Here is a 27847-nt window from a genome sequence, read left to right on the forward strand (position 1 = left end):
CAGTGGCTCTATCGCCAAGGCAAAGAGCAATGGGGAGAGTGGGCATCCATGCCTCATCCCACAATGCCACCTAAAATATCCCAAACTCACCCAGTTCATCCTTACACTCGCTGCCGGCGCCCGATACAACAACCGGACCCAATCCACAAACCCTTGCCCGACCCTGAGCCGCCTCACTACCGCCCACAAACATTCCCATTCTACCCGATCAAAGGCCCTCTTCTCGTCCATAGTGACCACCACCTCCACAATCCGTCTCTCCGAGGGCAACATTATAACGTTCAATAGACACCTAGCTTTAGCCGACAGATGTCTCCCCTTTACAAACCTAGTCTGGTCTTCCCCCATCACCCCCGGCACACAGTCCTCAATCCGCGAGGCCAAGATCTTTGCCAACCACTTGCCATCTACAATCAGTAGTGATGTCGGATGGTGGGACCCACAATGCTTCAAGTCCTTATCCTTCTTAAAGATATTGAGGCCTACGATAATGTGGGGTGGGGGGGGGGACTCCTCCTTCTCCCTCGCCTCAGTAAATGTCCTTACCAGCAGGGGCCCCTGTTTTCCATTTGCCCACCCGCCAAGAGAAAGCCGGGAGCGGGAGAAGACTGGAGGAGGACCACCGGACCTACAGCCCTCACCATGGCAGAGCAGAGGACCCTGGGCGTGATCAGTGTCCCAGAGGAAAGGGAGATTGCCGGGGTGGAAGTCGGATGCGGGCGAGGAAGTGTGACCCTGCTGAGTTGCGGATCCTGTGACACGTGTGTCAACACTACCCACTCTCCTCCCCAAACCACTCCCATCGTAACCACACGCTCAAACCCACCCACACGCTCACTTCTTCCTCCACCCCCCCCACCCCCCCGTCTAATGATACGTCTTGTCCTGTGTCTTGCAGAACTTCCTGGTGATGGGGCAGGCGCATCTGGTGTCCCCTGCCCCCCCCCCCCCCCCAACCCCCCAGTCACAGCCTCCCCCATCATGAGCTGAGCACTGATGGATGAGAGCAGCGCAGACGCCAGCCTTCCACCCAAAACACAGGACTCTCCTGAGCTCGAGTCTGAGGATGACACTGACTTCTCATTACAGCTGTCTCCAACACCCTCCTCTGTTGAATCCCAAATTTCTTTATCCGTCAGTCTGGCCTCAATAAAAGTCGAGATGGATTTGCAGGTATAACATTAGTTATTTTATTCAGCTTGCAAGCTACCTAGTCCACAGTGATACAGATAACATGTTGCTCTCTGCAGCCCCGGGAACTAAGTGAATGTCCCAGACAAAGAGCTCCGTACTGATACATTCAAATGGCATCAAGTTTCACATACTCGATGCCCATAGGTCATCCTATGTCCCTCCTGACTTGTTTGATCTATTCTGATTGGCTCACTTCCAATCCCTTTCTCCGGCCCCTATCAATTCAGCATCACTCTCATAGACACACCTCTTCCTGCTTTTTCCATGCGGTCTAAAATCCTTTGTCTCTACGTGCCAGAATCAAAGTGGCTTATTTCTACATTACATTAACTAATATCTCTAAAGTAACTATTTTATATCACATTCGTCACCACCATCCCAGAGATGCTCACCTTGGTTGAGCATTTTAGTGAAGAGGCTCCTGGGACACTATCTGGTGCACATCACACAGCTGTCCCGGTACAGCAGGTAGAGGAAGGAACTCCCGAGGGGGGAAAATGGTCGGAGTGCAGGCCGACCCGAGGAACTAGCTGCTGTCCAGACATGTTTCGGTCTACTGGAACGGACAGTTCCATCGATTTGGAGTTGCAGTCGTAGAGCCAGGGATTACATGAGGCGTTGTCGGCGAGCATCCAGCACCTGCAGATGCAGTTGGAGGCGTCCAACCGCGTGCAGCAGCAAGAGATGGTGCCGGCAATGCGTGCCACCCAGGCCAACATCGCACGGTTGGCGCCAGTGGAGGCATTGCATGCGACAGTTTTGGCTCAGCACGGTTATGGATCAGCATATCCAAGACCTGGGGCATTCTGTGCAGGCGCTGGCCGAGGCCCAGGACACGGTTGCGGACTCACAGGCAACCATGTGCCAGAGCCACCTAGACATTGCAGCGGCGCTTGAGCACGGCCCAGTCACAGCAGGTCATGGCTGGGAACGTCAACGGCATTGGCCAGGCGCTGGCCGATGTGGCGCAGACACAGAGGGAAGTGGCCAAGTCCCAGAGGGAGATGGCGCAGTCACTTGCTGATGTGACACAAACCCAGAAGGTGTTGGCACAGTCAATGGATGATGTGGCGCAGTGCCAGACGGAGATAGTCCACTCCCTGTGCTCCATGGCTGTGAGCATGCAGACCCTTATTGAGACCAGAGCAGGCCTCCAAAAATGGCAGCGCCAGGTGGCAGGGGAGCCTCAGAGGTTAGCTCTGCTCGCACCCCCATCTCATAGAGTAGCCTGGGGGCCATTGGGCACCCCGAAGAAGGAGGTAATGGGGCCAGTGCCGGTGGCTCCCGCAGGGGAGGTGCCGGAACACTGCAGCACCTCGGAGACCCCAACTCCCCCCCTCCTCCTGTCCCTGGCACATCTGATGGACAGCGGGCAGAACAGGGCGGCACCATGCCACTGGGGCACCCAAGCAGCAGCCGGGCCCATCCAAGTCCGGTCATCAGATGACACCCGCCAAAGGGGACTCAGGTAGCAGGGTGGGAATCGTAGCAAGGCGCCTCTACTCCTGCTGTACCGTCTGGGGGCCCATAAGACCAGAACGTTAGACACTTGTTAAGAACAAAGAACAAAGAAAGAAAAGTACAGCACAGGAACAGGCCCTTCGATCCTCCAAGCCTGCGCCAACCATGCTGCCCTTCTAACCTAAAATCTTCTACACTTCCGGGGTCCGTACCCCTCTATTCCCATTCTATTCATGTATTTGTCAAGATGCCCCTTAAACGTCACCATCGTCCCTGCTTCCATCACCTCCTCCGGCAACGAGTTCCAGGAACCCACTACCATCTGTGTAAAAAAGCTTGCCTCGTACATCTCCTCTAAACTTTGCCCCTCGCACTTTAAACCTATGCCCCCTAGTAATTGACCCCTCTGGCCTGGGGAAAAGTCTCTGACTTTCCACTAAAGAATGGTTAAGTTGCCATTGGTGCAGGGCACAGTTTAGTTCACAGTTTAGTTATAGGGGCTAGGGCACAAACCTGTATATACGTTGTAACATTAAACACCTGTTCACACTGTCAGATGGGTGTGAGGGGTGGGCTCGCCTGGACTGGTCAGAGAGAGGAGTGGGGGGGGGGGGGGGAGTACGGGTGGACATTGGTGGTGGTGGTGTGGGGGGGCGGTGGGCCTAGCCTAGGCTCCCAACCCTTCCCCCCCCCCCCCCCCCCCCAACGTCATCCAGGGATTTGATGGGACCGTGTGTTGGAATGGTCAGCTCACATGCAGGGATCACCCAGGTGGACGGAAGGAAATGCTACCGTGGGCAGGAGTCAAGACGTTGTCAAACAATGTGGAGCACCAGAGCTCATCACAGAGCAGGTTGTCATTATCCTCCATCCCATGGACCAGACCTGTGGCGTTACTGCCAACCCAGGGCCCGCACGCTAAAGTGCAGCTGGTATGTAACACACAGGAAGATGCAGGCGAGGGTTGGCCGGGAGGGGAGGGGGATGATATGGTGTCAGTGCCCCCCCACCCCCCCCGGACCCGTTGGTGAACCCGGAGGCGATCAGAGCGTTCCATGCGCATCAGCCTGGCGCACCTTGCTTGACCTTAATCCTGCCTAAAGGGCAATAGCAACGTGTATCACAAAAATGCCACTTTGGAGAATCGGAGTCTTCGTCCAATGGGGAACGTGCCCTTTCTAATAGTCATCGGTACAGGTCATCCAGCTTCCCCCTTCCCAGGTTACCCGAGAATAGTTGTTCCTCTAACATCATGCGTCTGAGGATCCGTGGGTACGTGGTCATTTCCTTGCGGAGGAACATCTTTATCTGTAGTTGTCGCAGTTCGTTCCCGTTGGGAAGTTGTAGTCGTTCTGTCAGTTCCTCTAAGGTCGCTAGCCTGTCCTCTGTGTAGAAGTCCCAACGTCCCCCCATCCTGTCTCCACCTCCTGAAGGTGGTGCCTAGCGTGGCTGGCGTGAACTTGTGGTTGCCATAGTGGATATTTTGGATAAGCCGAAGTGCTGTCTCATTTGATTCCAGGTTCAGAGTGTGGCTACCACCACTGGGCTTGTTGACTCTGGTTGGCGGGGATGAGAGTGCTGTCGTGGCGAGAGCCCGGATGGTTGACCCGGTGCAGGAGCTCTCTTCCATCCTTTCCCATTCCATTTCTGGTTCATCCATCCATCCCCTCTTTCTGCAGTGGCTTCACCGTGGTAGTACGTAGGTTTGGGAGGGCCAGGCCCCCCATGTTCCTTCTCCTTTGTAGGCCCATTTGGGGGATCCTTGAGGTCTTTCTCCCCACTTCCTGCAGAATCAACCATACTTCCTTGGATTCAGAGCGAAGTGCATTGACCACAGTCACCTTGTGTGCTTATAAAGCGACTTTGTGTTAATGAGTTCATTGTAGCTTCAGGTGTACTTTGAAATCCATGCTAATCTTACCGTAAAGTGTCAGTTCCGGCAAGAAAAATAGACGGTGGGATTTCTCATTGAATCTTGAACCTCTCAGGAAACAATGTGATTGGGTGTCGTGAATGTCATCACTCTGGTGAAGTGGAGACTCATAAAGCCAGGAACCGGCTTCAAACAGATTGGTCGCCATCTTTAAAGGGCTTCCTAACCAGCACTGCAACCGAACAGCACCCAGGCCACATCTCAGGGCTCTCCCCACCTGACAGTTATCACCTGCAGATCCCCCCACCGCCCATATCGCACCCCCTCCCCCCAGAGTCATCATTGGAATATACGCCCCACACCCTGACAGTCATCACTGACAGATTCCTCCCGTCCCCATCCCCCCATCCCCTTGATAGTCATCACTGAACGATCCCCCCACCCCCCCCAAAACTCATCACCAGCAAATCCCTGCCCCCAACATTCATCGCAATAGATTGCCACCCCCCCCCCACAAACCTCCACCCGACCCCCCAACACTCATCGCTGGCAGATCCCTTCCCGCATCCCCGCTGACACACATCACCTGCAGATCCCCCCCATCCCTCCCAAAACCCATCGCAACACATTTCCCCCCCCCCCCCGCCAACCCACTCCGCCACCTCCCCCTGCACTCATCACCAGCACATCCCTCCCCGCAACTCCCCCGACACTCATTGCCAACAAATTACCCCCTCAATGTCCGCACAGCCCCCCCCCTTGTGCCCATCACACATACCGCACCTCCTCCCATGGGCTTGCACTAAGGTCCTGCCCTGGCACTGCCACCAGCACAGGTTAGCACTGCTAAGTTGGCTCTGCCAGCTTGGAACTTTTGTAAGAACAGATGCAACGTATTCTTTCAGTATCTCAGTCACGTCCTACGGCCTCTCTTGCCTACCTCGGCTCCATGTCCAACCCATCCTCCACCCTCCCCCTCTTTGTCAGATGATGACTGCTGTTCCTCCTCCAGTATTGCCCCTCTGCTGCGCGGTGTTGTGGAGGATGCAGCAGACCACCATGATGGGGATGACCCTCTCAGCATCATACAGGAGGGCCCCTCCAGAGCGGTCCAGGCACCTGAATCGCATCTTCAGGAGGCTGAAGCTCGATCGCGCTCCCTGTTGCTGTAGCGGGTCTCCTCTTCGGTCTGTTGCCTCGAGATAGGCGTCACAGCCACAACCGCAGTGGATAACCCATCGTCCAGGAAACAAACCCCCCCAGGTGTCTCGAACATGTCAGGAATCGCCGCATGTACCAGGATAAAGGCATCATGCACACTGCCCGGATATCAGGCGCAGACGTGCATGATGTACAGCTAATGGTTACATATCAGCTGCACGTTCATAGAGTGGCATCCCTTTTGATTTGTGTAGAGCGGCCTGTTATCTGCAGGAGCTCGTAGGGGACATGCATCCAGTCTATCACCCCCTGGACCCACGGCATCCCGTTGATGGTAGTGAAACCCGCTACTCGGGCATTCTGGTGGGCTCGGTCCATATTGAAGTGGATGTATTGAGCAACCTGGGCAAATAGGGCCCCCTTGACGGCATGGTTGCATCTGTGCGCCAAGGTCAGGGTTCCCGGCCAGGACGCCACTCAGAGCCTGGAAGAACCCGTTGCACAGAAGTTCAGGGTGACTGTCACTTTGACGACCACCGGGAGGAGGTGTCCTTCCCCTTACCCCCACGGTGCCAGATGGGCCACGATCTGGCAGATATGTTGTACTGTCTCCCTGCTCAGCCGACGTCTTCGACAGCATGCCCGGTCTGGCAGGTCCTCAAATGACAGGCACTGTCATCACACACAGGAGGCATCATGCGGTGCCTCCTTGGCAACCCCACCTCCTCGGCTTGTTCGGCAGCTGGCTCTCCATCCTGGGCGGCTGCCTTCTGTTCCTCTGCGGCAGGCTTTGTTGCTGCAACTTTCTCCTCCTCGCTTAGCGCCAGCTTGTACAGCGCAGGGCATCCCCAGAACTGCGGCAACCAGCAGGAAGGCCACCATTGCTGGTTGAATTCCAATATCCATTGTCTGCAGGAAGTGAAAGGCCAACATGTTAGCATGCATAACCCCGTGCCCAACCAGATCCAATGGGCTACATGGTAGCCCCGGTTGGCACTGTGGGCTCCACCCCCACATGTCCCCCCCCCACCCCCCCCCCCCCCCCCCCCCACCACCACCGCACCCTTGGCCCCGTTGGTGGCTGGCACCGTGCAGACCTCTGGCCCTGGTGCCTGTCCCTGATGCCAGGGGTACCATTGGCTGGCAGTGCCCTTGCCAGCAGTATGTAACGCGGCCCCCTCGTAGTAGCTACAGTGGTCATTGCCCTTGGGTGGGCCGTCTGCTGCCCTGCCGACAGGTGGCGGCAAATTCGGTGGTGGGGGCATGGCGGAGGGTGGGATGTAGGGGCGGGGCACCCATACGGCCGGTGTCACTCTGCAGAAGCAGGAGGAAAAGTGGGTGGTCAGTGGGGTGAGCAACAAGATGGCTGCATTGCAGGCCACAGCATTGACGGTCTGTGCCTATACAACACCCCAATCCCGTGGGGGGTCACCCCCCCTCCCCTAGTCCTGGCAGGGCCGTTCCTCCACCCCAGCCAGCCTGGCTAGCAGCCCAGGTTGCGCCTTTCTCTGTCCTACCTCCTCTCTCACCCCCGCATCAGCAAAGATGGCGGTTTCTTGATTTTTAAAAGCACAAGTGAACCGGGTGTCGCTGTATGCAAACGACCTGTTCATTTACGGGATGTGGGCATCGCTGGTTAGGCCAGCATTTATTGCCCATCCCTAGTTGCCCTCCATAAGGTAGTGATGAGTTGCCTTCTTGAACCGCTGCAGTCTTGAGGTTTAGGTACAACCACTGTGCTATTAGGGAGGGAGTTCCAGGCTGTTGCCCCAAGTGAAGTGCGGCAATATATTTCCAAGTCAGGGTGGTGAGTCACCTTGAGGGGAACCTCCAAATGGTGGGGTTCCAAGATATCTTCTGCTCTTGTCCTTCTAGATGGTAGGGGTCATGGGTTTGGAAGGTGTTGTCTGAGGAACCTTGGTGAGTTCCTGCAGTGCATCTTGTAGATGATGCACATGGCTGCCATTTTCGTCAGACTTTGAATGTTTGTAGAAGGGGGAACAATCAAGCGGGCTGCTTTGTCCTGGATGGTGTCGTGCTTCTCGAGTGTTGTGTTGTTGGAGCTGCACTCATCCAGACAAGTGAAGAGTATTCCATTAAAGTAAAGTAAAAGTAATCTTTATTGTCACAAGTAGGCTTACATTACACTGCAATGAAGTTACTGTGAAAAGTCCCTAGTCGCCACATTCCAGCACCTGTTCAGATGCACAGAGGGAGAATTCAGAATGTTCAAATTACACACGTCTTTCAGGACTTGTGGGTGGGACCCGGAGCACCCGGAGGAAACCCACGCAGACACAGGGAGAACGTGCAGACTCCACACAGACAGTGACCCAAGCCGGGAATCGAATCTGGGACCCTGGAGCAACAGTGCTACTGTGATTACACTCATGACTTGCGCCTTGTAGATGGTGGACAGGCTTTTGGGGGGGAGGTCAGGAGGTGAGTTGCTCGCTGCTGTAGGATTCCTAGCCTTTGATCTACCCTGGAAGCCACAGTATTGATATGGCTAATCCAATTCAGTTTCTGATCAATGGTAACCCCAAGGATGTGGATTGTGGGGGGATTCAGCGATGGTAACGGTGATTACTTGGAGTAAAATATCTTTGGAAAAAGGAAACTCCCAGGATTCGGTAAATCGTTTTGCAAAAGGGGCAGAAAGTGAGGGGGTTGACACTCCCAAGCCTATTGTCCTATTACTGGGCGGCAATATAGAGAAGGTGAGGTGTTTGTGGAGGGGGAGGGGGAGAAGAATCAGAATGGGTTTGGGTGGAGGAGGTCTCCTGTGTGGAATAGAGTTTGAGGGCATTGGTAGTGGCCCCACTCCCGTTCTCTCCAAGCAAATATACTAGAAATCCCGTGGTTGCACCTTCACTCAGAAAATGGAACCAAGTGAGGTTGTACTTTGGGCTAATAGGCATATCGACACTGGCCCCATTATGTAGGAATCATCAGTTTATGCCGGAAAAGATGGATGCAATGTATGGTAGGTGGTACAGGGAAGGGGTACAATGGTTGAGGGACCTGTTTATTGAAGGAAGATTTGCGAAACTGGAGAAATTTTATGGGAAATTTGAGTTCTCTAGGGGGAGTGAATTTAGATACAAAGTCCGGAACTTTGCAATCAAAGAACTACCCTCATTTCCTCATCTGCTGGAATGAATGCTGCTGGAGAAGTTGTTGACTTGGGGCGATACGGGAAGGGGAAGATTGGAGACAGTTATGGGTGGCTGCTAGGAACTGATAAGGCACCAATGGAAAAAATAAAAAAGAAGTGGCAGAAGGAGTTGGGAATCAAGCTTGGAGGGGGGGGTCTGGAGTGAGATCATGCACCGAATTAACTCAACTTCATCCTGTGTTATGATGACCCTCATCCAGTTCAAGATATTGCACAGGACTCATAACGAGAACCCGGATGAGCAGGTTTTTCTTGGAGGTAGAAGATGAATGTGAAAGGTGTGGGAGGGGATCAGCAAACTATCCACATGTGTTCAGGGATTTCTGGATTGCAGTGTTTGACACAATATCAGAGATAGTGGGGGTCAAGCGAACACCATGCCCTTTGATGGTAATCTTTGGGGTTTCAGAGTTGCCGGAGCTGTTGGAAGGGAAGGGGGTTGATGTGGTGGCTGATTACAAGACGGCAAATCCTATTAAATTGGAGATCGGCGGTGACACCGGGGGTTTCAACATGGCTGGGAGATCTGGTTGAATTCTTGAAGTTAGAGAAAATTAAATGTGCACTCAGGGGGTGGAAGAAAGGTTCTTCATGAGATGGAAACTCTTTCTATCCCTGTTTCAATAAATGTTTGTCACCAAGGGTATAGGGAATGGGGGGAGGAGGGTGCTTAAGGGTAGGAGGGGAGAATAGGGGATTATTTGGGGCTGGAAAAAAAGAGGGAAATTTGTTTTTGAACTGTTTGTAACCTGTTGTAAGTTGATTACTGTTTATTAATGTAACTATGCATTTAAAATAAAATATATTTAAAATAAACCTTAAAATTGGCACTTCAAAAAAAAATTATTTATTGGTTGCAGAAGCACAAATGTGTTAAATGGTTTTCTATTTCGCCTACAGGACTCCAGTGCCAGCGCGTCTAAGTATTTATTAACTGTGCAGGTACCATTAAATGAAAGTTATTTCATCAGTACAAAACGGCGTTGAAAATATTTTTTAAACTGCCATTCAGGTTTGACTGGTACGGAAGTGGATAGCATTCTCTTGTAGGAAATGAAATTGTGAATCTAAATATACTTTTTTAGGATCTGGGATTTAGAGAGGAAGTAAAAAAGGCAAGTGAGGAAAAGAGAGTATGAACAGAGACTGGAACACAAAGTACAAAGGTAGTGAGAAGAGGGATGGGCTGATTATGGACATGGAGGTAGAGGTAAGGCTGATGTAATAATTGAATGCTGTGTATCTGTCATTTCCAAAGAAAAGGATAGTGTCAAAGTCATATTTTAGATAGTGGATAAAAATTGATAAAGACGAATGTGGTGGTATGTATTAGGGATATTAAGGTACCCTGTGATGCCGAGAGGCTATTGTTGGTAGACACTGGGTCCCGATTGGATCAGCCGCCTGCTGGCTCCACCCAGTAAGGCGGAGTATAAGAGCCCGGGTTCTCCCAGCAGCCGCATTCTGTAACTGTGCTGCTGGAGAACAAGTCTGCGTAATAAAGCCATCGTTCGACTCCTTCTCATCTCGTCTCGTGAGTGATTGATTGTGCTACAACGAGGTATCAGAATGACTGGCTGTGTTTAAAAAGTGATAAGTCTCCAGTAACCAAGGCTATATTGCAGGATAAAGGTTAGGTTTATAAAGCCAAAGTGACATGAAATAGGAAACAAATATAAGCTCACGAGGAATCAACCTCATGCAGACAAATTAATGCGCAAGGGATCTTATTGCTATACTCCCTTTATCAACATCCAGGGTCCGATACCAAGTTAGAAAGAAAGGGCAGCTTCAGGTCTGATTTTACACCCCATCCTATTTTACTCTCCGTTAAAGTGAATGGATTTTAAATTGTGTGGTTGACCAGGTTTGTTTGTGATCAGGAATCTAGACTAAGCAAATCAGAAAATAATGCAGGCAGGAAAACCACAATCGCCTGATAACAGCACATCAGAGCTAGTCCTTTTACTACCCCAACCTAACATGCAACTTATTTTGAAAACCACCAATAATTACACCTCTTACTAGTGTCTAACAGATTATTCCAGGCATTTATCTATGTTTGTGTAGATGTACTGCCTTCCACACGCCTTTTTTTATTATATATCACGCTATTCCCCATCAACACCTGCTCTTATGTTCACAGCTGTGCATAAACAAACCTAGCCGCTTACAAAATGATTGTTTGTTTGGCATTTCCAGAGTCCGATTGAGCCCTAGTCCTGGGAAACTGCTTACTCGAGATTATGTAAGGTGCCACATTTTGCTGTTGAAGGCAAAAAGTCTAGCGTATTGGTAAAAATCAGATGGTTGAATTTACTTACAACTAAAGTAATATCCAGGAGTAGTTGCACAGCCTTAAGGGTAACTGGAAGATCTGTCCCCCAACCCTCACTGCCCCGGGCATGACGTTTTCACAGAAGTGGTTGAGTTTGGTTGAGTACGATTTAAGACTAAATCAGGCCACTGTCAGGCTGCCTTCTTTGGAATCGATGAGAGCACATCTTGAACTAATGTACTGACTGTAATCATTGAGATGTATAAAACCTGAACCTCTCAGCTGCAATGTGTAGAGGTTTTTGGTGCATTTTGCATAAGTACTTTAGCCACTGCCCCTTTAAATTTGGATCCTTCTGACCTTTGAACCTTCTGACCCACGAGAATGACAAATGGCCATTCACACCCATTTAACATTTTAACTGTGTCATTCCATTGACTGATGTCCCTGTCCTCCCCCAAACTGTTTTCTCTGGATGTCCCAATGCTCTAAGTTGACCTCACCCCTCCCCTTCTTGAGATCCTATGCAGTGACCTAGTGTGATCCACCCCGAGACCATCAAGTGCCCCTCTCTTTCTTACCAGTTCCCCATCTACAGGCTGCAGTTGCCTCTCCTGATTAGGACTATGCCGTTTGCCATCCAGTACCAAGCCACCAACTCCCAGGAACCAAACACGTGAGGGACTGACTATGTCCTGCACAGCATACAATGCACGATTGACACAGCACATTAAGCCCTCCCCTCCCTGGACTGGGACCAGGACATGCATGCCAGGCAAGCAAGTAGCATGATGTGCACTATCCCAGGACTGCCTCAGACTTATAAATTTTGCCCCCTCTTCCTATCATCACCACCACTGCCAGTCATGCTTCTCTGTCCACACCATCCCTCCTGTGCTCTATTCACCAGCAACCTCCCCCTGCCGCTTCCCCTCCCCACCCCCCAAACTGACCTTTGGCCACACTGTGAGTTTTCCTGTCCTGCCATCATGATGCCGGTCGCTGTCCGACCAGAAAATCCCACCCATAGTCTGAAGTTGCTTTTGTTCTCTTAAGAGTGCATGAATACTGCAAGTTTAGCATTGGTGCAATGCAGTTAGTATTTGAATGATGTTAAACTAGCAGTGTGGCGTCAAGAGTCATAGTACATATCTGACTTTGAAGTGAAGAAGACAGTGTCACCTTGTATCTGTGCAACAACACATGGATTGCAAACTTACTGATGTATCAAACTTGGCTTGCAAAATGCCGAGGTGATGTTATCCCCTGGACATTTTGATCAGGGTTCTGTAAGGCTCATGTAGTTTTGTCCATGGGTTGGAATATCGGCAAAGAACTCCTGTCACTTCCATGGCGGAACCTCCATAATCAAAACGGCTACCCATTAGACCTGGTTTTGGAAACCCCACCCACCAAGAGCTGTCAGACAATCAGAGGCTGGCAGCTCATCAGCAGGTATGGTGGCAGCAATGTACTTACTTACCACAGATTAAGGATAATCAAAGGCAAGTGAAGGCAAAATGAGATGTTAGGTGGCCTTTTGAGGGTGCAGGAAAACTGTACACCCCCATTTGCTCCCTGGGCCACCGCTAAATTGTGTGCATTCAGGGATAACAGATGTGAATCGCTCATTAATTATTAAGGCAGCTGGGAATGCCGGGTCACCCATATTTAATCTCTTATTTAATCAAGGCAGGCTTGCCGCCGTCAGCTCACTGATGTGGGGCCTCTCCAGTGATTAAGTGGGCCAGGTCGCCATGTTTCCCGCCACAATGGGCTATTTTAAATCCAGGCCTTTGTATTCTAGCCTGACCTTAATTTAAGTGTTTCCAAAATATTAATGTTTCAGGAAAATATCTGTTGGAAGATCGCTCTGCATATACAATTATTCAGGCAACTGCGGAGTTCTATCCTAAACAAGAAAATTTAGTTTCCAGCCACGTAGGAGCCAAGCAATGTTAATAGAGTTCTACCTGGCTGGAGTCCACACTGCAGTTACTGATCTCCAACCAAAAGAAGTGGATGTGAAATAGGTGAAATATTTCTCAAAAAATCCTTTCTTATCCCAGCAGATTTAATCAACAAAGCAAATTAGAGATTGAAAGAGTTCAAGGCATTTGTGGAATTATACATGTGTGTCCTTTGCAATAAAATATGACCTTTTGAAGGTGCATAGAAAATATGCACCACGGCAAAAGGGTCGTAAAATTCTTCTCCTGGTGGTGTTCACAACTAACACCTGGAAAGCACAAGCACATTCAATGTGGTTTAAATGAAATCAGCATACAAAATGCCTCCAGTTATTCAAAGATTCTATGATAAATGAACTAACTTAACACCAGCGGCTATTGCAGCTTTGATCCAGACACACCATCTGCAGGACCCATTACAATTATCACAAGGAAATGCTTAGAGGGCACCACAATTTTGAAGCGAGTAGTAAAATATACTTGGCTCATAGGACAAATCATCTATTTTGCACCATATTTATGTCCTCTGAAAAAGCTATTTTGTGACCACACATCATGAAAATATGTATTTTTGAAGAAAGCAAAACAATTTTAATGGTGAAAAAGTTTAGAAACATCAGAAAAGCCATAAGCATCAATAACTAGGCAAGAAAGAATGTCCATAAAGAGAAACGATCCATAACCTCAAGGTTGAACTGTGCTCTTTTAATCACATGGAACTGAAAAAGTCACATGGTCAATGATTCACGTCAAAACCAGCTGTCAATTTGTAGATTATGTACTTTGCCCAGGACAGCTCCAATTCAGTGTACAGTAGATGCCAAGAATGAAGAAACCATTTTTTGACATATTTCACAAAAACATTTATAGTAAAGGATATACTCACTTAATGTTATTGCATCTAAATTCTGCACCTTGAAAAGTGCTGGTTATAACAGAAGGCTATGTCAAATGTCAAGTACAGAACATTCGTACTTAACGGTAGAGTTCTTGGCAATGTGGAGGAGCAGAGAGATCTTGGGGTCTATGTTCATACATCTTTGAAAGTTGCCACTCAAGTGGATAGAGCTGTGAAGAAGGCCTATGGTGTGCTCGCGTTCATTAACAGAGGGATTGAATTTAAGAGCCGTGAGGTGATGATGCAGCTGTACAAAGCTTTGGTAAGGCCACATTTGGAGTACTGTGTACAGTTCTGGTCGCCTCATTTTAGGAAGGATGTGGAAGCTTTGGAAAAGGTGCAAAGAAGATTTACCAGGATGTTGCCTGGAATGGAGAGTAGGTCTTACGAGGAAAGGTTGAGGGTGCTAGGCCTTTTCTCATTAGAACGGAGAAGGATGAGGGGCGACTTGATAGAGGTTCATAAGATGATCAGGGGAATAGATAGAGTAGACAGTCAGAGACTTTTTCCCCAGGTGGAACAAACCATTACAAGGGGACATAAATTTAAGGTGAAAGGTGGAAGATATAGGAGGGATATCAGAGGTAGGTTCTTTACCCAGAGAGTAGTGGGGGCATGGAATGCACTGCCTGTGGAAGTAGTTGAGTCGGAAACATTAGGGACCTTCAAGCAGCTATTGGATAGGTACATGGATTACGGTAAAATGATATAGTGTAGATTTATTTGTTCTTAAGGGCAGCACGGTAGCATTGTGGATAGCACAATTGTTTCACAGCTCCAGGGTCCCAGGTTCGATTCCGGCTACGGTCACTGTCTGTGCGGAGTCTGCACGTCCTCCCCGTGTCTGAGTGGGTTTCCTCCGGGTGCTCCGGTTTCCTCCCACAGTCCAAAGATGTGCAGGTTAGGTGAATTGGCCAATGATAAATTGCCCTTAATGTCCAAAATTGCCCTTGGTGTTGGGTGGAGGTGTTGAGTTTGGGTAGGGTGCTCTTTCCAAGAGCCGGTGCAGACTCAAGGAGCCGAATGGCCTCCTTCTGCACTGTAAATTCAATGATAATCTATGATTAATCTAGGACAAAGGTTCGGCACAACATCGTGGGCCGAAGGGCCTGTTCTGTGCTCTATTTTCTATGTTCTATTCGTCTTCAGTTCCCCAAATTACACAACAGTGTGAAATTCTACTTAGTTTAACCCAACAGAGTTTAACTCCAAATGAGTTTTTAAAAGTTATCTCTCATTTATACTTTTGTGGCTGAAATTTTCATTTTTGACCTCTAGCCTCAGCTTCAGTTTCAGGCCTCCAGCTAACTGAACTACCCAGTATGTTTGGCATACTCAATCAAAGAATCAAACTCAATATTTTAGCTGTCTTAACACTCCCCCAGTTGTGGCTCCCCATAACTAGCTGTCATCTGACATTAATGTTTCTGACTTTACTATATTGTATAAATTATGGTTATAAGATTGTATATTATAGATTGTATATTAAATGTACATTATACAAATGTGTTTTTATTTTAATTACATTAATTAAAATTAAGGCATTAGGGTTTGCATTATATTTAATATTATTTATACTTTATTTTAATATGTTATTCGTGCAAGTTCAGGAAATTAACTTAGGTCTTCATTGATTTGGGGAATATAACAGATCAACTTGTAACTTCACATCTGCTCTAGCTTGCCTGTCCAGCTCCATTTTCAGTTGTTACCACCCTCTGAAAAGGAACGTCTGAAATCTGTACACTCAATATGATGCTTCTCTTACTTACCAGCTCCCTCAGTTCTCTGTACTTTGCCAAAAAACATTCCCTCTCATTATTATAACACCTCCTCCTCACTGCATCTCTACTACTGCGAATTAAAGATTCCTTACTGGCCTCAGAACTTCACCTTATTGCATTTCCCCTTATCGAGTACACCACTACCATCTTATACAATTCAAATGATTTCCAGGAAACTTTAGTAAAGACTAGTAAACTCAGACTGCAAACATAAATTTGGAAACAAATGGATTTGAAATGGAAGCAGTTATAGAACCAGCTGTGATATTCAAAGCTAATGTAAATCTAATTAAATGGTTATACATAAAGCAAGGTTATACACAATATTCTTTATTTGCTCAGATCTCATCAAAATTAGTTTTATTTAAATAAAATCCATTAAATATTAAACATTGTGAATTTTACATGCGGAATTCCTAGCATATCAAACTAAAGGCTGTTAATGACAATTCACTGATCCTTACTAGATTCTGCTGGAGCAGACTGGTCTGCAAGAATGGATAGCGCTTTCATTAATTTCTATTCATCTTCTAATGCTGTTCCACCCATCAATAAGTATCAAGAATTTCATTAAATATAATGAAAAGCTGGAAACTATAGACTCTCACAACTTGGCGTTGTTTGCTCCATGTAGAATAGGATTCTCAGAAAAGGTGCAAGTTTCATTGTGTTTAAAACAAAAGACTTTAACTTCAAGTAAACCGACACTTCAATATCTCTTACATTGGGTGCATGAAACATAGTTCAACCTGAGCAAATAAGACAAAGTCCTCATGCCAATCATTCTAAATGGCTCCAAATATAGTCTGCACAGTTTAAACTGTCTACGGTTAGGGTGCTCCCTAATCTGCCTCGTTATTTTGGGATGATTTACCCACACACTTTCTGCTGCTTCTTTGCTTTGACTTGAAGCTACTTTAGATATAATTTTGTGTCTTGGGGCTGACATAGTTTCTAACTATTTACCTATTTTTATGTAATTGTATATTTGTGTCATTGAAGTGGTCTGCATCTGACATAAATGTTTTACAGTAGTATTTGATTTTTGAAAAAATGAAATGTTAATCAGAAATCTCCAGCTGAGCAGTTGGTGGCATTTAGGGAGAATGTGAATCACTATGGATGGAATTAATGGGCACTAGAGAAACTTTGCACCCGAGTGACCTTGAGGCTTTTGAAAGATTGCTTTGTACTGAAATGAAGTTATGCTTCCAAATGATTCCTGAAACAAATGCACATTACGTTAAACAGCTGTCATCACTGTGGCTATTCTGTGTTTTAAGATACTGAAACAGGAAAAGTGAGCAGTCATTCCAACAATGCAACAAAAATACCCAAACTGCAATCAATTAAACATTAATCTCAAGCAAATCTGTCCTGAATAGATGTGTGCTTTCTTCTAGGGGCTGAAGTATTTCCACAAAAGGCAAACTCAAATGTATGCCTTGTTTGAATTAACCATTGTAATTCACAGCAGTCAAGTACAGTGCATCTACTTTGTTCGGTTGCCCACTGCAGTCAGGAATTGAGCGACCCTTTCCTATCTTGTCCATGGTGCTGAATATCGAACCATAAAATGCGCCCGATTTCCTTTACATTTTGAAAACTGTTCCACTGCACCGGACAAACCATTATAGATCTTCGCTTTAAACCATTACATAATAAACGGTGAAGCGCGCTGAATGATTAACTCGACATCGTGAAAAGCGTCAAACGGAATAACCTACAAGAAATTAATGCGCATCAGTTCCACTGAACAGGATTAAAAGCTAGCTGGTATTGTGATAGAACTGAGCATGAATCCGAATTACTGGAAAATGTAGCAGCGAATTTAAATGCCATGCACTTGACAATGAAGAGGCGTGAGCCACCCTCGGCTAGCTTTCCATGAATTCGTTTGAATTCCTCCTCCGTACCAATCTTACCTTCTCTATCACACAGCTGTATGGCCTCCAAACTGCTGATATTTTTCAGCATGTCGTCGCATGGACTGGTCGGGCTGCTGAGACTGTGGGCGAGATGTGCATCCATTTTGCAGTTTTACGAGGATTTGTTTTTTTTGTTCTGTCTTCACCTTGAGTGCAGGCTCGGATCGCTCGGGCGCTTTCACTGGCGAGAAAGGGGAACAGCGTCAGCTCCAGACTCAACTATGATTCCAGCTCATTGAGGGGAGAGAGAGAGCACAGCCATAGCAATGCCTATAGCACACACACAAAAACATGTCAGAGCTACACAAACTATTAGCGCTGCCTCGCCTAAACCTCATCCAGCTGCCTCAATTCAGCCCCATCGCCTTCCTGGATATTTTACATCTCCAGTTCAACATTTCCAACCGTCTGACCTACTTTGCAAATACCCGCAACTTCCCTTCCACTGGGCACAACTTTACCAGCTCAGGATGAGGCTTTCACATTCACCTCATGTTGGCAGTGCCCAATTATACTGGCACTTAGAGAAACTTCCAGAAACTGGCTCACTGGCAGCAACCTTCTTCAGCAGCCTTCCAAACCAACTCTCAGTCCTTCTACCCCTTTCAATCCTACTGTCTTTTTAAATAGCACTGCCTCTCTTTTTCAATCCCACTGTCTCTCTTTTCTTTATAAATTTAGAGTAACCAATTATTTTTATTTTCCAATTAAGGGCAATTCAGCATGGCTAATCCACCTAACCAGCACATCTTTTGGGTTGTGGGGGTGAAACCCACGCAGACATGGGGTGAATGTGCAAACTCTACATGGACAGTGACCCTGGGCCGGGATTTGAACCCGGGTCCTCAGCGCCGCAGTCCCAGTGCTAACCACTGCGCCGCATGCCGTCCCTGTCTCTTTTTCAACCCCATTGTCTTTCCTTCAATTCCACTATCTCTCTCTCTGTCTGTGAGGGTGGTGGAGGTGCGAACCCTCACAATATTTAAGAAGCATTTAGATGAGCACATGAAACACCATAGCATACAAAGCTCTGTACTAAGAGCTAGAAAATTGGATGAGAATAGCTAGGTGCTTGACGGCCGGTAGAGATTCGAGGAGCCGAAGGACATCTTGCTGTGACTCTAATTTCCCAATATGCAATTGACTGGTGTTACTGCTACTGGGCATTTAATTCGAACATTTCATCAGAAGATTATTCTTGCGTAGAACTATGCGAATGGCAGTGGTTAGCACTACTGCCTCAGCGCCAGGGAACCAGGTTCTCTTCTGACCCACAGGTGACTGAGGAGTTTGCACTTTCTCCCTGTGTCTGCTTGGGTTTCATCGCGCAGGCCAAAGATGTGCAAGTTAGATGGATTTGCCATGCTAAATTGCCCCTTAGTGTCCAAGGTTTGGTGGGGTTATGTGGATAGGGCAGGGATGGGGCCTGGCTAGGGTGATCTTTGAGGGTCGGTGCATACTCGATGGGCCAATTGGCCTCCTTCTGCACTGTAGAGGTTCTAAGTCTCTGTCCCTCCTTCAATCCGTGTCTCCTTCAATTTAGTCAATCTGCCCCTCCCCTTCAATCCCACATCTCTCCTCTCCCCATCCATCCACAATATCTATCCCTCTCTCCCTTTCAATCCTGTGCTTCTCCTTCCCTTCCATTTGATCCCAAGTGTCTGCTTTCTCGCCTCTGCAACTTCCACCATGTCTCTCCTTCTGTCTTCATCTGTCCAAATTACCATACTATTTCCAACATTGATTACTCTATCCTTGACAAGTCAGGCCTCCCCCCACACATCCCGATATTTATGTTCCTCCTCCGGGTATATATTTATATATTCCCCTCCCCGGGTATTTATTCCATCCGGGTATTTAACCCCCTGGGGTATTTAATTCCCACTCCCCATCCCACCAGTTATTTATCCCATCCGGATATTTATTCCCCCTCCATCGCGCCCCCCCCCCCAGTATATTCTCCCCGGGTATGTACTTCCCCGCTCCATATTCCTATCCCCCAGGTATTTATTAACCCTCTCCCTCCAGGTATTTATCACCCCTGGTATTTAGCACCCCTCCCCCCAAGGTATTTATTACTCCTCACTCCTGGTATTTATCATACCCCTCCAAAGTATGTATTACCCCTCACCACTGTTATTTATCACTCCTCCCCCAGGTATTTATTACCCCTCACCCTTGGTATTTATCACCCCCCCCAGGTATTATTCACCCCTTCCCACCCACCCAGTTATTATTCACCCCTTCCCTCCCACCCAGTTATTATTCACCCCTTCCCACCCACCCAGTTATTATTCACCCCTTCCCACCCACCCAGTTATTATTCACCCCTTCCCTCCCACCCAGTTATTATTCACCCCTTCCCACCCACCCAGGTATTATTCACCCCTTCCCACCCACCCAGTTATTATTCACCCCTTCCCACCCACCCAGTTATTATTCACCCCTTCCCTCCCACCCAGTTATTATTCACCCCTTCCCTCCCACCCAGTTATTATTCACCCCTTCCCTCCCACCCAGTTATTATTCACCCCTTCCCTCCCACCCAGTTATTATTCACCTTTTCCCCTCTCCCCGCCCCCGGTATTTACCATCCCTCCCGGCTACTTATCACCCCGTTCCCCGCTCTCTCACGGTCGGTTAAACGGTTCCCTCCTTTCCCGCGCCACCTTCAGCCCCGGATGTGGAGCACGTGGGCCGCTGGAACAGGCGCGACGTCACGGGGTGGGGGTCACGGCGGGGTCAGGTCCACTGCATCATCTCAGTGCCCACCATTTGAGTCAGTTAATGAAGGTCCGGCATTGTGCACATCCAGGAGAATCAGTATGGAGACATCAGTGAGCAGCCACTGGGGGTGAGTCAGCGCCCCTAGCATTGGGGCAAGGGGTTGAAGGATGATATACCCCCCCCCCCCAGCACCTTCTCAACTTCCACACCTCAGTGGTGGCCATACTTCATAAGTACTCTGCTTAATGTCTCTCTGGTAACCCGGGACATCCTGAGGTCTAAATTTAACTCTATGTGATTCTTTCCCTGAGAAAAGAATATAGCCTGTGGATGGGCACTCCGGCCCGATCCTCATCCTCCTGTACCAGTTAATGCTTGTTGCTATGTCGACCTGAATCAAGGTATGCATCAAAAAGAACTTGCATTTTCATGACCATTCAACACCTCAAAATGCTTCAATGCAATGAAGTAATCTTGAAGTGTAATAACTGTTGTAATGTCAGGAGGCCGGCAGCTGATTTGCACAAACAGCGATGTGATAATGTCCAGATAGTCTGTTTTTTGTGATGTTGATTGAGAGACAAATATTTTCCAGGATGCCAGGGATAATTCCCCTGTTCTAATGCCATGTCACATGGTATGGAGTCCCTAATCTCTGACAGAAATGTCTGAATTAAGTGACACAAGAAGAACTAAAGCAACATCTTATCTGCATTCGTTTGTTTTGCTTGAGGTCAGAATTCGAGTCAAAATATAACAGGATAAAAATTCATTAAAATAGGAGTAAATGTGAAGTAGCTTGACCAGACAAAACGTAATGAGATCACATCAAGAAAAACAATCACCTAGACTTAACAATAATACACTGAACAGGTAGAAACACTTATCTCATGCCAAAACTAAGGTCATTTTTGTCTGCAAGCTCACCTTCAGTCATTATAAAGGAAAAAAGAATGGATCACCCACTATGTCCATCAGGTTAAGAGATTTGTCGACTCACATTCTGCAAGAGTGATCTAAACTAATACTACTGCTCTGCTCCCTTCCTAAAACTTTGAAAGGTTTATCTAAGAAGGTCTGTGCCCATTCTACTCTTCGGAACAAATGACCTGACAACCCGTTGTATCAAGATATTTCTCAAAACCTCTTCATTCTCTGTTGAGGGTGTAAGAGTGAAAGATAGAAGAGGGATGGAGGCAAAAACATAAGGATAGGAGGTCAAACCATGGAGTGGATTAGCGAGTTAAACGTGATGCAGTCAAATTAAAATGGAATGGGAAAATCTGTGAAGATGGACTCGAGCAAGAATTAAAGACATGAGAAGAGAATGGAGATATCCCTGGCACGGAGAGTAGCATAGCTTTATTAGTGCTATGGAAGAAAGCAGAAAGGCAATGGTCAAAAATACGCAAGTGAGACCTTGGATGCAGGATGCAAAGAGATATATGCTATTGAGTCTATGGCCAGAACTTTATGCAGAGGTAGTGGATCAACCCACCCCTGCTGAAAGGTCAATGGCGAACCTCTGCATTGCCAGGAAGTCCCTAACCTCATTTTACGGCCCTTGGGCTGTCAATTCGCTCAGGTTGTGGCTTCTGCCCCCATCTGGCAGTGGGACTGCAGCCAGTCCCCCATGAGGATTGACACTGGAGGTTACTATCATAGTCATAGAATTTACAGTGCAGAAGGAGGCCATTCGGCCCATCGAGTCTGCACCGGCTCTTGGAAAGAGCACCCTACCCAAGGTCAACACCTCCACCCTATCCTCATAACCCAGTAACCCCACCCAACACTAAGGGCAATTTTGGACACTAAGGGCAATTTATCATTGCCAATCCACCTAACCTGCACATCTTTGAACTGTGGGAGGAAACCGGAGCACCCGGAGGAAACCCACGCACACACGGGGAGGACTATGGGCTGCGATTGGTTGACCAGGTGGGGAGATTTAGCATTGGGTACAGGGTGCCCAAGCAGAAGGCACCCCTGTGCCCACACAACCACAACCAGCATACCTGGTAGCCTCGCTGCATGTTGTGTTCATACCCTGTCACTGGAAAAAGTCTAGCAAAGGTGGGTAGATGATTGGTATGAGGTCCTACCAGATGTTACACAGCCTACCTTGCTGCCAGCCAGCTCTCGCATCTGGCCCATGTCACAGAAGCACAAAAGGGCACTGCAGCAATGCCCACATCCTGAGAATGAATAAAATAGATTCCAACTGTGAAAAATTATTAGCAAGGCTTGCAGAGTAATGATATCTCACACTTTTACTGGGTGAAAAATTAAACAAGACAGACACTATTCCCAGAAAAGCACTAACTGTATCGACATAGAATTGCAGAAGTTGGACAACACTATCCAACTGAACAATTGCATACGCCAGAATCTTGCCCAGCCCCCATGGTGGATTTGGTGGTGGTGGTGGTGAGAATATTTAATCAGGTGATCAATGGAGACCCTGTCATCTTCCCGCCTCCACTCCGATTAATTTTGTGGCAGGAAAGTCACCCCACCTTGCCAATAGTGGAGGCCTTTAAGGGCACAATTAATGCCAATTTCGGGGCTTCAGGTCTGTGCACTTGTGTATGTGTGAAAGTGTGTACTTGCGTGTGCGTGAAAGTGTACATGTGTGTGTGGAGGTGCATATGTGTGCATGAATGTGTGTGTACCTGTGTGTCTTGAAAGTTGTGTGCGCGCAAAGGTTTGTACGTGTGTGAACGTATGTGAACATATGTGTTTGAAAAAAAACGTGTGTTTGTCGAATGCATACTTGTATGTACATGTGTGTGCGTGTGTGTGAACTGGTAGGAGACTGAAAGTGGGTGTGAATGTGTGCGAGATTGTGAAAGTGGATATTTGTAAGAGATTGAAAGTGAGTGTGCATTTGTGAAAGATGTTGAAAGTGTTCATGTATTTGCAGAGGCTGCAAATGAGGATGTGCCGACTTGAATGACCGAGATGTCCTACAAGAAGGCAGCAGATTCAGGCTGCAGTAATTCTGTCTGACTCTTTTGACTGTTAGCCAACTATTGACAAGAGTGTTGCCATTTGAATTATGACATCAATGCAGCAGAAACCAAAACAAAAATTATATTTTTACTTAAGCCGGTAGATTTACATTTTAAATAATTAGACCATCTTTAGTCTTTCTTTATAACAGGGGAATGCAATACTTCTGAAAAAAATATTACTGCATGAAGTAATGGTGTTAATTCTACAATATTCTTTTGGAACTGATGCACTTACATTATTTTACCTAGAGTTACAAGATACTTAAATAATTAACTGTAGCTATATTTGAGTTTGTAATAAGTAAATTCACAGTGCATTGTCAGGGAGTAATTCTGATCCATCGGGAAGTGATTTTCTTTGATCTCATTATATCCCAACAGATCCAGTGAACTCCAGTATCTAATTTAATAACGTAAATTAATCCCACATCAATTTACTTTGTATTACATGCACAATTGTAGTTGTAAGTCTTATATTTAGCATGCATCCGTCCAGATACGAAAACCCCTTAAAGGATGCTAACATTATTGCATATCCAATATGAAGTCATTGGGGTCATTTTCACCTTCACCTATCTCTCCATAAACAGCCTGTTACAGAAGCTGTGCGAATTCCAGGGTAATCAATTGAATGAAGACGGAGTGAAAATTACCCAACCGATGTCAGATTATATAAGTGAATCAAAGTGTCAAAGGAGGAATAAATTACCAAAGCAATAAACCACTCAACCCCCTCAATTTATTGTGGGACAGGCTGCTTGAATCAGAAGGTCTTTACCTGGCTTTTATTGTTTAAAACTTTTCAAAACACCAGCAAGTAGCACAAAAAGTACCAATTAGAATTGCTCAAATAATTTTCTTCACATCTTTGAAGCGTCATGGTGAATGTGTGCAGCCAGAAATTAAATTTATAACATTATACAGTTCTGAAAAATACAGTGTAAAATATTATCGATACATCGTAAAAGTATTCAAGAAGTTTCCTCAATATAGGCCCCCCTTCCAGTCTGGAGCCTGGGGCTTGTCGGAGATTGCAGCTGAATCTGAGTGCTGGAGATTTCCTACGGCTCAGAAGAAACTGCGTGTGGAGGAGGGATTTGCATCATGAGTGTGGCAGTTTTCGTACTGCATCTCCGCCATTGCAATACCTAGGACTCGATTCTACTCTCCCATACCAGTAGGTCCAAAGGTGAAGGGGCATATAATATCCAGCAGGCTAGCACTGACCGCCCACCCCTACTCCCAATACAATTTTACCAGCAGCAGAGGTGCCGGATGGCTTATCCATCATTGGGCCAATTAAGGCCCTTAAGTGGGCGGGAGGGTGGGGTTGGGGGGGCGGGGGGGAGAGCAAGAGCAGTTAAGGAGGGAGGAGTTTGGGGGGGGGTGTTAGGAGGGGCTCCGTTCACACCACATCTATTCCAACCTCCTGGAGTCCAAAACCCACACCATGTTGAGCAACCATTGAGCTCCAACCGCCATTCAGAAATTGTGTATGTGAGAGAAAGTTACATCACAGGAATTCCATACATTCATAACACAGGATTTGGATTTTGTTTATTGTCACGTCTACCAAGGTACAGTGAAAAGTATTTTTCTGCGATCAGCTCGACAGATTATTAAGTACATGAAAAGAAAAGGGAATAAAAGAAAATACATAATAGGGCAACACAAGGTATACAATGTAACTACATAACACCGGCATCGGGTGAAGCATACAGAGGTGTGTTAATGAGGTCAGTCCATAAGAGGGTCGTTTAGGAGTCTGGTAACAGCAGGGAAGAAGCTGTTTTTGATTCTGTTCATGCGTGTTCTCAGACATTTGTATCTCCTACCCGATGAAAAGTTGGAAGAGTGAGTAAGCCGGGTGGGAGGGGTCTTTGATTATGCTGCCCACTTTCTCTAGGCAGCGGGAGGTGTAAATGGAGTCAATGGGTGGGAGGCAGGTTCGTGTGATCGACTGGGCTGTGTTCACGACTCTCTGAAGTTTCTTGAGGTCTTGGACCGAGCAGTTGCCATACCAGGCTGTGTTGCAGCCAGATAGGATGCTTTCTATGGTGCATCTATAAACATTGGTAAGAGCAAATTAAACAGCCCAGCCAGCGTATACGTGACACAAAAGCCTTCTCCTGCCTTACTCTGTTGAATCCGACCTGCATATTCTTCTAAGATATCTGGGTGGGACTTGAATCCAGCTGAAGGAAGGATGACACCTTGGTGAAATGTGCAATATTCACGCTGCTTCCAGGGATACAGCAACACCCAGAATGTACTGAGGACTGAGGATAACCAAGCAGAGAATTTACACATAACTATGAGGATGAGACAGCAAATAAGGATCAAAATTGAAGATTTTTTTTTGGCTGTACAAATTACGTCATTAATTAAAATGTTTGTGAGATAATTGTATTCTTTTGGAATGAGTTCTGCGTGTGACAGATGGGCCTGATATTTATGCAAAAGCTAGCCAGAGACCCACGGGGACGACTCGATTAATCTCCCCGTGAACCTCGTGGAGTACAAGCTCCCACAGTGAGGGGCAGTGGCCCCTCAGCGGACTAGTTAACTCTGTACCTTAAAAGCCGGCCCAGTTAGGAGCCAAGTTGCAGAGTAGCCCCGACTGGAGCCATTACTTGTAAATACTTTACTTTTGGTAAAAAAAACATTCTTTTGATTCTCCTTTCTAGACTCCTCCGTGACTACTAGACTGGCGAAGATGTGCACCTTGTTGACCACTGCCCAAATCAGTCAGCCTGCTGCCATATGGCCAGATGTTTAGGTGCTGACACAAGACATTTGTCAGTGAAAAAACCATCTGGGTTATACTAGTACCAATCTAGCTGGAATTAAAAAATCCACTGTAGGAAGAGAAAGCAGAACATATAATCTAGTCATAAAACAACTGAGAGTATGAAAAAAATGAGATATTTATTCATTCATTCACAGGATGTGGGCTTCGCTGGTTGGGCCAGCATTTATTGCCAATCCCTAATTACCCTTGAAAAGATGGTGGTGAGCTCCCTCTTGAACAGCTACAATCCATGCGGTGTAGGTGCATCCACAGAGTTGTTAGGAAGTGAGTTCCAGGACTTTGACCCAGTGACAGTGAAGGACCAGCTATATTATTTCCAAGTCAGGATGGTTTGCAACTTGGAAGGGAACTTGCAGACGGTGATGTTGCCCATGCATCTCCCGTCCGTATGCCTCTAGGGTAGTGGTCGTTGATTTGGAAGGTGCTGTAAAAGGAGCCTTGGTGAGTTGCTGCAGCGCATCTTGTAGATCAGAGTTTTTCAATGCGACCCGGGGGTTTGTCATGGTTGTGTGTTGGGAAGGTCGCGGAATGTTCCTGATTACGGGAGAAGCACCCAACGACCACGACCGGCTTTCAAGAATGCTGGGGTGCGACCGGCTTTTAAGTTGAAAATGCCGGCCGCGACTGGCCTTTAAATATGAACGATGGAGTCTTCCTGCCAAAACAGGTGGCAGAGAACAGGTCACATGCTTGACACGTACACTGATGTCATGTGCCCTGTATATCCCTGCTTTGTGGGCAAAATCACAGAGGAGAGACTCCTCCATTTTGTAGCTGCCAGCAAGCAAACCAGAGAATCGTGAAGAACTGAAATGGATCATTTTGTAATAAGGAAGAGAGGGCCAGAGACACAAACATCTCACAACTGAGTCTGCTGGAGAGAGCTGCACAGGGGAACCAATGGCAGGACAAAGCAATGTTGGTGTGAGCTGTCGACAGAGCTCCAGGTCCTCTGGTGAACAGCCCATTAAGGAGAAACAAATTGGGACTAAAACAGTATAAAGATGATTTTTTGAGGTATGGCTTTGTTAATTGTTTCAATGTAAATCAAGATGCAAAGCATATGCAGGGAGGTACTGGCAAATGAGAGTTGGATGCAGTTGCTAATTTTCTCCTTGGTTCAATTGCTCTGTTTTATTACCTTTGCTCTCGAGTCGCCAGGTATCTTTATGATACCGCCACGAGGTTCAAGTCTGAGTAATGATCAATAATCCAATACACTGATTAGTCAGATTTAAATCAAAGCACATTTATTATACACAGTTATCACTACTCATGCATAAATTCTACGTCTAAGCTACTTCTACAACTAACAGGCCTAACAGGTTCTGAGTCTGCGGGATTCGAAGTTGGTACGGATTGGTAGCTAGGAGCGCCTATCTCGTAGCGAGCGTTGAATTAAGACTTACGAGTTCGATGATCACTGGAGTCACTGCACCGGTCACGGTCAATGTTGGTTTGTTGTTGCTGGGTGACCCGGGCAGGAAGAAGAGCATGAAGAGAGCGAAGAGGTGAAGAAGAGAGCGATTTGAACTTGGGGCTCAATTCCTATAGTCCCCAGGGGCTTCT

General features: G+C 47.1%; 1 protein-coding gene across 1 annotated transcript in view; it reads right to left on the reverse strand.

Moving 5' to 3' along the window:
* The window catches only part of phyhiplb (phytanoyl-CoA 2-hydroxylase interacting protein-like b), a 92742-nt gene extending 74825 nt beyond the window's left edge, over positions 1 to 17917 (reverse strand). Inside the window, exon 1 of the mRNA XM_072478911.1 lies at positions 17723 to 17917. Coding sequence (XP_072335012.1) covers positions 17723 to 17828 — 106 coding nt within the window. The 5' untranslated portion in view covers positions 17829 to 17917. The remainder of the gene's footprint in view (positions 1 to 17722) is intronic.
* Positions 17918 to 27847: the final 9930 nt, after the last annotated feature.

Source organism: Scyliorhinus torazame, chromosome 16 (genome assembly GCF_047496885.1).
Source record: "Scyliorhinus torazame isolate Kashiwa2021f chromosome 16, sScyTor2.1, whole genome shotgun sequence".
Taxonomy (NCBI): domain Eukaryota; kingdom Metazoa; phylum Chordata; class Chondrichthyes; order Carcharhiniformes; family Scyliorhinidae; genus Scyliorhinus; species Scyliorhinus torazame.